The 10,318-nt window shown below is 39.6% G+C and overlaps 1 protein-coding gene across 1 annotated transcript in view; it reads right to left on the reverse strand.

Moving 5' to 3' along the window:
- Positions 1 to 4,400: 4,400 nt before the first annotated feature.
- Positions 4,401 to 10,318, reverse strand: part of PID1 (phosphotyrosine interaction domain containing 1) — a 229,086-nt gene continuing 223,168 nt past the window's right edge. The window contains exon 3 of the mRNA XM_008576249.1: positions 4,401 to 5,435. Within this exon, the coding sequence (XP_008574471.1) occupies positions 4,959 to 5,435 (477 nt within the window). The 3' untranslated portion in view covers positions 4,401 to 4,958. The remainder of the gene's footprint in view (positions 5,436 to 10,318) is intronic.

A 10,318-nucleotide genomic window follows, 5' to 3' on the forward strand; every position in this document is an offset into this window, starting at 1 on the left:
TTTTTTTTTTTTTTTTTTTTTTTTTTTTTTGTCTTTTGTCTTTTGTCTTTTTCCGTGTCCGGCAACGGATCGCAACCCTCAGTGTCGCCCCCGCACCGGACCGGGGACCGGCAACGGGATTGCAACCCTCGGTGTTGCTCCCGCGCCTCGCTCAGCCAGTGAGCGGGAACCGGTCTGTATGTGGGATCCGAACCCTCGGGCAGGAGCGCCGCCGCGCTTCCCAAGCGGCGCACTTATCCAGTGCGCCGCCGGGCCGGCCCTAGATTCTTTTTAAATAAACAATTTGGGGTGCATAAGCGCCCAAGATAATCTTACTAGAATATTTCAAAAGAATCACTCTCCCCAAATCTGTTTGTGAGTGTCAGCTTTGCTCAAGTGTACAAGACCATGTCTCAGATTCATTTTCAACAGATATGGTATGTATGCAAATATCCAAAATAAGATGGTTTAGATTTTGCTTCCTCTTAGCAATCTGCTCTTACCATCTAGCTGCTTTACTTTCTAAGCTTGGGCTTATGCACCACACATAGTTTTCTTCTAGTGAGTATTATCAGTTGGCACCTCTTCAGAAGGAGCAGCCAAAGTTCGTAAGCTAAACAATGTATCCCATAAAATTATGCCAAGAGCCAAATCTTGGCATATCACAGGAAAGTTTCTGGAAAATCAACAAGAATTTGGGAGTTACCTCTGACAGTTATGGAAATCTTTACCTTCACTCTGAATTAGAGGATATCTGGTAGATTTCTTAAGTATTCCAAACAATAGCACATTATTGGAATACTTAAGAAATAGTAAGCTATAAAGAATTAAGTTACTACCATGTCCCATCTGGCTGAACAAATAAAATAAATAAGAGGAATTTTGGATAATCTGTAGTGTTCTACAGTTGTGTCAAATTTGGGCCAATGAATCATGATCTCAGATTCAGAGCCCATGTGTTTTTCTCTCCTAAAATCTGAGAAAATCTGCAATGTGTCATGTGAACAGTAAAGTTAAGGTAGGAAAGGAGGGAAGGCATGAGAAGGAACAGAGGAAGAAAGCATGGAAGGAGGAAAGCAGAAGTGGAAAAGGCAGAAGAGAAGACAAAAGGAAAGAAGTGGTTATGAAATATAAATGTGTGGAAAACTCAGCTGAATTCCTATGCTTCATACTGTAAGAAAGCAAAAATGCCCTCCCATCCAGCACTCTCTCTCTCTTCTTTTTCAGCAACAGAAATAAACAGAAACAAGTGCATAAGAAGAATGCTGTACTCTGCTACATTCAGGTGTCTTAAAATACATCACCTGTCTGCTTGCTCAGGATAACGTTTATTCTGTTTCAATTGCATGGCATTGAACATCCGACACTGTTCTTCTATCTATAAGCAGACACCATTTTTTGTTTTTATAATTATGTAAGGGGCAGTGTTTTTCTTCAGTAAACAGCCATTTTCTCACCTTTGAAGAAACTGGGCAAGGGGGTTGCTGGGATACCTTCCAGGGCTCCAGAATTCTGTTCTAGAACTTGCAAATCAAAGACACAGTGATTTTTCCTTCAGTCTGTCTGTCCCTCCATCCATCCTGCCAGCCAGCCCACAGAAACTTAATGAGTTCCCCCGAGGTGCCTGATTCTGCCATAGGAGCTGGGGTTAAAACACGAACACAAGAGACAAAATCCCCATCTTACAGACACACCAAGGACTTTAGGCCAACATTTACATGATTTTCAAATAAGTATGTAATTGAAAATGGTCATGAATGAATGACATGAAGGAAAATTAAAGGATGCTATAGAACCCTGTAATGGAGGGACTTGATTTAGAGTTTTAAAATGTCCTGAGAAAAACAAAACAAACAAGACAGGCATCTTGATTTTGTAGAGGTAGAGAATTTTGTCCATTGCCTACAGCCAGGAAAATACTTAAGTAAAACTTCATGTTATGTTATTTGTGTTCACATAAAACTTCTTGGGCCTTTGCTTCTAAAACTCCATTGCTATTAAAAGTACTTCAAAAATAAATAGCAAAGAATGTTTATTTATAATGGTTTAGTGTAATATAAAATAAGCTAGAAGGTTTTAAGAGGAATGGAAATGAAACATCCAAAGGAGATATGGATCCTCTATACGGCCACTACCCTGAGTCAGAGCTGTTGTTGCTGGCCACATGATATAACTTTTCTAAGCCTCAGTTTCCCCACCTTTAAAATCAGTCATGCATGCCTACAGGATTCTCCTGAGGGGCACATGCGTTCATGTATAGGAAAGCACTTTGTGACCACTAACATAAAAATTATAGTATAGAAAAGGAGGGTATGAAACAATATTTAATAATAATCACCCCTCTAAGTAGAATCAGGAGTGGCTGTCCCAAAAGACTACATTAGCTAATTGAAAGATACATTGTGTATTTATCTTTAAATTGCTTACCAATTATCCCCAGCAAAAACTCATGCCAATATTATCAGAGCCAATTATGTAACACACCATACTTGGTACTCTTAAAAAAAAAAAAAACCAGCAAGTGCTTTCTGCAATAAATAGCCATGTGTGCACTTAATATTCAACTTAACTTTTACTCAGAGAGGAAAATAGCATTGTTTTGAAATACATGCTGGCCGATTTCTTTGCTTTTTTCCCCCCTATTTCTCTCAGATGTATATTCAAGGACGATGGAGTGGAACTGAAATTGAGAAAAGATCAACTTGGGAGAAGTGCCATTTCAATCAGAGGAGTCAGGCTGTAATTCTCTTTCATAGGCATCTATATTTTTACTTTAGAGGGCTTTATGTTTGTTACTGATTCCATGAAGGGCATTACTCAAAACACAGAGGCTCCAAGGCCACCTGTCTGGCTTGATTAATAGGACCATTACTAGAAATCACGGCCTGGAGGAGACATTTTTTTAACCAGTCCCATCAGAAGGAATCACTTAGTATTTACCTTCTAGGATTTCAGTACAGTTTCTCCAAAGACGTACATGAGATTTTGAAAAGAGCAATCAATTGCAAAATGTTCTGGAAGACTCTCCTCTGAAATAAATGCACCACTAAATAACTATTTCAACTGCTGACATGTCACCATCTCAGTGAAGGGGCAGACAAGAATCAAAAACAAATTGAACTTTTAGAAAATTAAAAAGACTTTTTAAACAGTCAGGGAGTGGCTTATTTATGACCAAGTTTAAAAATATTTTTAGATAGAATTGTCCTATGACTTGATTTGATCTATTTTGTTCTTCAGCTTTTCATTGCTTAAAAAAGGAAAGACACAAAGTATGAAACTCCTCAGCTTTATTAACGCAAACATATTTTTATTAAAGAATGGATGCACTTATGCTAAAGAATAGTTTACATATGTTGTAAAGCAACAAGCATATCTTCAAGAGGCAAGTCCTCCTCAATATGATTCCAAGATTACTCTACATGCCTGAAAGCCAGACCCACACACGGGGGGCACACGTACACACACAAACGCATACACGGACACATAGATACACAGACCAAAATGCCAACGGCGTCGCTCTCTGGATTGGATTAGCTCTCATTTAAGGCTTCTAAGGTGCCCCAGTGCCCCTAACATTACCAGAATTAAAAACAGACTTTCATAAAGGAGCAGCATTACCTGTAAAAATTAGTCATCTGCTCTCAGCCTTAAATGTATTTTAGCAAATACTTTTAATCTCATCCAATGTTGACTCTTTACTTTGATGATATTTAAGGATCCATGAAACTAAGAAATCTCAGGCTTTCTTAATGAGAACTTCTCATTAGAAATAATGAACAAACAGGCAACTCTGACCTTAAGATATAGATATCATTAATTTTAAGATAACAAGATAAGATTTCCCTTTAGGTTAAGATAGACGTAGGTTCTATAGAAAAGCCAAGTTTATCTAACTCATTCCCTATTTATGTGCAATGTTGAGTGATGGAGGCAAGGCTTCCTTCGTGATGCCAAATCAGATTTGAAGCTTGCCATGCAGGATTTATTGGACAGGACCATAAACTGAATAAGTTACCATAAATCAGAGTTGAAAAAAAGGAACAGCCTACAAAGAGTTTGTTCACTTGCTGCTCACTCGTTCCCCTCTTCCAGGGTTTCTGTTGTTTTAAACTCCTGATTTGTTTGTTTGATTGTTTATTTCATTTACTGGGTTGTTTTCTTCACTTTTGATGTCCTGCAGTGTATGCTGAGAATCCAACTCTCTAGGGATGTTGGAAGAGGAAAGAAGGTGGATGGGGCAGGAGGAAAGAAGGTGGATGGGGCAGGAGGAAAGAAGGGGTTAGTAGTAGTTGCAAGTACTCTAAGAAAATAGATGAAGTGGATACAATAAGAGGGTACTACTTGATATATTTATGTAAATAAAAGCATTATCTTTAACTGTGAATTAACTGCCAACTATCAGGTTGTTAGTGGTAAAGCTCAATAAAGGCTGTGCTGATTCGCAGACTGAGGAGAGAATCTGAAACGTGCCATGGGGGTGGAGCTCTCAGGGTCATCCCGAGATGTTCCTTCAACCTGGGGCCTACACATCAGCATCAGTGCCCCCCACTGCCCACCCCTGCCAGGGATCCTACAGCTGCCTCTAACATTCTGGTTGGTTTCCATAAGGCAGATTGGAATGGTCCATCAGGTAACAGCTGCAGAGTGTCTGCCCGAGAGTGGTGCAAATCAGCATGGAGGTCTCCCACAGGGAGGCACTGGGAAATGAGAAAAAAAGGACAAGAAAAGAGTCTACAGCCTTCCCCCCCACCCACACTCTCGCCCTGCTCCCAGTCACAGCAGCAGCAGATCTCAATGTCACGTGATTACTTTAACGATACATTTCTTTAGATTTAGAATTGCTCTTCCAAATTTAAAAAGCTTGGTCAGCCAATAGTTTGGCAGTCTTTTCATCCCAAATTTGAATCATTGACTATTCATCTGTCATCTTGAATTCCTTGACCAATGCTGCCTTTGTTGAAGCATCTTAAGTTCATTCAGCCGTCATCGGATTCCAGCTCCTGGGAAACCTCTTCGGAGGAGCTGTTCCTATGGATCCGTCCATCACTCTTCATGCTGTGGAAAGTCTTCCTGAAGGCCTCCATCATGGCATGGGCCAGTTTCTTGGCCTCCAGCTTGCTCTCACACTCCACGGCATGGCAGTCCATCTGGTAGGACAGGTCGTCATTGATCTCCCTGTAAACCCAGGCGAAGATGTTGGGGCTCACGTTGTGGTCAGCAGTGCAGTAGGCGATGCGGGCCACCTGAAAGGTATCCATGTGGACTGTGGCCTCACCTTTGTGGTCAAGGTGATGGAGCCACACTTGGAATGGTCGGATTTCCAGGAGGGCATTGGCTGGGAAGACGTCTTCTCGGGCTAGTGTGTGCTTCTTCCAGAGCTCGATGACTGGCTTTTCTGTGCAGCCTGACAAAAACTGCATGCCTGTGGTGGAGACTTTCCCCAAATAGGTGACCTGCAGATGCAAGAGAGGAAGAAAAAGGGAGAGGTAAGCAGTTGGCTCTTCCTTCCAATAGACCAAATGCACAGATGCTCTCAAGCAGCCACAGTGTCACACTGGGAAGGTGAAGAGGCTTCTTGCTCCCTGAAAGAATACCTGTCATTAGAATTTCTACCTTTTCTCCCTAACAAGTTGCCCACTTGGAAAATGTACTAAATATTTAAAGGGAGTTGGATTTTTAAAATCTAATTTCTAGAGAACTACTCTCCCTCTTCCTACCCCCTTTTAAACTCAAATTAGAATGACTGATTATAATCTTTTACATATTTGGCATTTCTTTAAAATCATAAAGTCACTCAAAGTTTATTTTCAACCAAACACACAGTGTTTAATGATAGAAAGGAATCAAAAGGATGCTGCATCTGTGAAACAAAATCTTTGTTACACTTATCTCCCAGCTTGGTTGTCTTTCTAAATCTCTCAAGATTTGATTTCACTTAGGCTGCTTGCTTCTAGAAAATGCCAAGGATGTAACAACTCTTCTATTTAAATTATACCCTGAAGAATGATTGTTTCCCCTCTCAAGATAATTTTTTTAAATGCAGCAATACCCAGTTATTTTTCAACCTAAGCAGTTTTTGAATTATTATTATTATTATCCCTGGTTACGTGATAAGAAATGAAAGATCTACAAATGAATTAAGACTAGAATGCTGGCTTATCATATAGCAAGACAGGTGATGCTAAAACTAATAATAATTCTAAATGACTCAAATAATGTATTTTTAAAAGCTTGCTTATGATATACCAGAACAGATTGTCATTCTCTCATTTTTAAAATTCATCAAAAGGGACAAAACTGCAATCATTGGGGCATAGGCATTGTGGAAATGCAAAAAATAAGGGGGTCACATAGGAAATAACAAAATAGTATATACTTAGGTTTAAAATGAATGGCATGGATATAAATACTATGAATCTGCAAAGGGAAGAACCAGAAAAAGATCCATGCAAATAGCAAGCACTGAAGAAAGACATTTGGCCACAATGACTCCAAATCAGTGTTTATGTTTAGTGGGACTCTAACAGGCACATACAAAAAATTTAGAACACAGAGGTTAAGTACTGTTGCATCTTTTTGTGCTTTGGTTATCTCTCAAACAAGAGTTAATTGGATAGTCCCTTTAAAAAGATAACTTCTTAGTAAATGTGTTCGAATGTTGTACATTTCAGGTAGACAAAGTTGAGGTTTATGTCCTAGCTCCACAGTTCACCAGATGGGTGGTTCTGGACAAACCTCTAACCCTCTGCACATGCACAGATATGACTATGATGTGAAGCAGACGGCGAAAAGGGCAGGCAAAGGGTACAGCAAAGCTTCCTGAGCGTTCAGCAGAGGGAACAACAGTGCCCTGAGGATGGATGTGCTCAGAAAGAAGTATTTGGATTTCAAGGCATTGGGCCTCAAGGTGGTAAAGAGGATGAGGGAGTAGTAAAGGCAAGACTGCAGTGGGGACAGTCCCAACCAGTTTGAGCAAACAGGCCACTCTGACCTTGACCACACATAAGGCTGTAGCACAAGACAACCCTGGAGGAGAGGCTGGAAAAGAGATCCCTGACTGCTGGATAAAATAGGCTGAATGTTGGGGCTGGACCTGCATGTAGCTTGAGGGGTCAGGACTTCATTTCTTCTGAAGAAATGCCACTGAAAGTCTAGGGTCCAAGGAGAGTCTGCATGTGATAGAGGCTGTAAGCTCAGAAGACTTACCTAATGCCAGGAGGAAAGGCAGATGGGGAGGACTGATATAGCAGAAACAGAGACAGGAGGTAAGGTTGGCCTGGATTATAGGCAGTGGGAAAGGACAGGAGGAGACAGATGAGAATGATACTGCAGGGGTAAAACTGAAAACACTTGGCAATAGACTGAAGGAAGAAAATGACTCAGACAGGCATTGCCAATGCCTCTACTCCCCAAGGAGAGTATCCTTGTTTCCAAGGTTCATCCAAGTTTTCACATGTATCAGTATTTCATTCTTTCCTATGAAAACTTTACTTTTGATAATTTGAAGGCACATGAAGTGGGGAAGATCATTCTGGGAAGATAGTGGAGCAGAAAGCATCAGGAGTCTGTCTCCCACCTAGACAACAATTGCACTGGAAGACAGTGTCTGATGTAACTATCTTGGAACTCTGGAGTCTATTGAAGGCTTGCAACTTCCAGGGGAAGGCTCGGAAAATAAACTGAAGTTAATTTTGGTCAATTTCAGCTCTTAGCACAATAGTAGCTACCCATTCCCCTCCCCCAGCCTGTGGCAGGCAGCTGTGCACATGTTTTTGGAGTAATGTGCAAAAAGGACCTTGTCTTCCAAATATCAGGGATCTGTGCTCTGATTACTGATTGCTGCTTCTATCTCAGAAGTGCAAACACAGAGGGCAGCTGCCATTGTTGTTGCAGTCCAGCTGAAGTAACTTCCAGAGAATTAAAAGGACCAATACCCTCCCTCCTTTTTATTTTTCAATTATCTCCTTTGGGGATTCATAAATTAAAGACTAGAATGTTTAAAAAACAGTATGTGGGGAAACTTAGAAGTGAACGCACATGTCCAGGGAAAGATGCAGGCTCAGAAAAGACCAGAGAAGACCTTAAGTTTACAGCCCAGGCTAATCCTTGGCAAAGAGCTTACAACAATAAATAAATAAATAAATAAATAAATTCAATACTCCAAACAGCAAACCCTGGGGATGAAGGATAATCTGATTCCTTCTATGTTACTCCTCCTACATTATTAACCTCAAATATCCAGTTTTCAACACACACAAACGAAATCAGAGGTCAAACAAAGAAACAGGAAAGTATGGCCATTCAACAAATAAATAAATAAATAAATAAATAAATAAATCAACAGAAACTGTTTCTGAAAAATACCTGTTGGCAGATCTACTAGACAAAGACTTCAAAACAACTGTCTTAATGATGTGCAAATAACTAAGGAAAGATGTGGAGAAAGTCAAGAAAATGGTGCATGAACAAAATAAAAATATCAATAAAGAGATAGAAAACCTTAAAAAAATATTCTGGAGCTGAAATGTACAATAACCAAAATAAAGAATTTACTAGTGAGATTCAAAGATAAATTTGAGCAGGCAGAAGCAAGACCAGTGGAAGACAATAGAGAGCCCAGAAATAAACACTCACATATATAGTCAAACGATTTTCAACAAGTGTGAAAAGATCATTCAGTAGTGAAAGGACAATCTTTACAACAAATAGTACTGGAAAAACTGGATATCCACATGCAAAATATGAAGTTAGACTCCAACCTAATGCCATATACAAAAATTAACTCAAAATAGAGCAAAGACCTAAATGTAAGGCCTAAAACTATAAAACTCTTAGAAGAAAACACAGGACAAAAGCTTCATGACATTAGATTTGGCAATGATCTCCTGAATATGACACCAAAGAAACAGATAACAAAGAAAAATAAACAAATTGGACTTCATGCAAATTTTTAAAAAATAATATGCAATAAAGAACAGACTAATAAGGCAACCCAGAAAATGGTAGAAAATATTTGCAAATCATTTATCTTATAAGGGGTTAATATCCGGAATACATAGAAAACTCCTAAAAGTCAACAACAAAAACCAAACAACCTGATTCAAAAATGTGCAAAGGACTTTAATAAACATTTCTCCAAAGAACATATACTAATGGCCAATAAGCACATGTCGAAGGAACACCTGCACTCCCATGCTCATCACAGCTCTGTTCACAATAGCCAAGATATGGAACCAAACTAAATGCCCATTGATGGATGATTGGATAAGGAAACTGTGTATTTCCATATATACACCATGGAATACTACTCTGCCATAGAAAAGAATGAAGTTCTCCCATTTGCAACAACATGGATGAGCTTGGAGAAACTTAAGTTGAGTGAAATAAACAAAGCACAGAGTGATAAATACCGTATGCACTCTCTCATAAGTGTGAGTTAAGAGATAAAGAAGAAAGGAAAGAAAGACCACAGTGGGGCATTGGAATTAAAAAATACATTTAATCTAAAGAAATGAAGAGTTCTGACATCTTCCAAACGTTTTCTGGGAACAGAGATGCATGAATGTGTTCTACCAGTAATACTCCTCACTATTCCATTAGCTTCATCTTGCAAAGTATTACCAAGCCTACAAGGGAAGGAGAGCTGGAAGTGGACTGTGTGACTGCTCCTGTCAACTATGATATTGACAAGGGACAATGATCACACCAAATATTTTCTGGGGGCACCACAATTTACATCTGCTCTCAACTGGAGTTTGCAATAATGACAGAGGCTAGGATAGGCAGACAAGCCTTCCTACATGCACATAATCAGCAAATATGCCCCCCCCCAATGCCAGAGAATGACCAGTTCTCTAGTTACAGCAGTTCCATCCCTACTGCCTGACAGCACAGGGGTCTATCTCAGGCTTTAGCAAGGCTGTTGGCTGAATGTTCTCTTTGATTAAAATAAGTTGGCCCTGCTCAAACCTTCTTAAATAGTCCCACTAATGAACTGCTCTCTGGTTCCTATAGGGGTTGGTCAATACAAAACATGAGTCAGAGGACTAATTTATGATACCGGGTGAACCTTAGGAAGTCAATGAAGCTCTTATTTTGTTACCTTTGTGCAGTTGCTAAAGTTGTCTGAAATACAATGAGAATACATAATCACAAAGAAATATTGTTAACTAGTTGGCACTTCTTAAAGAAATACAGGAAAAGAATGTTCATTGCAGCACTCTTCACAATAGCCAAGAGCTGGAATCAGCCCAAATGTCCATCATCGGATGAGTGGATACGGAAAATGTGGTATATCTACACAATGGAATACTACTCAGCTATAAAAACGAATGAA

This window comes from Galeopterus variegatus, unplaced genomic scaffold (assembly GCF_000696425.1).
Source record: "Galeopterus variegatus unplaced genomic scaffold, G_variegatus-3.0.2 Scaffold1316, whole genome shotgun sequence".
In the NCBI taxonomy this organism is placed as follows: Eukaryota; Metazoa; Chordata; class Mammalia; order Dermoptera; family Cynocephalidae; genus Galeopterus; species Galeopterus variegatus.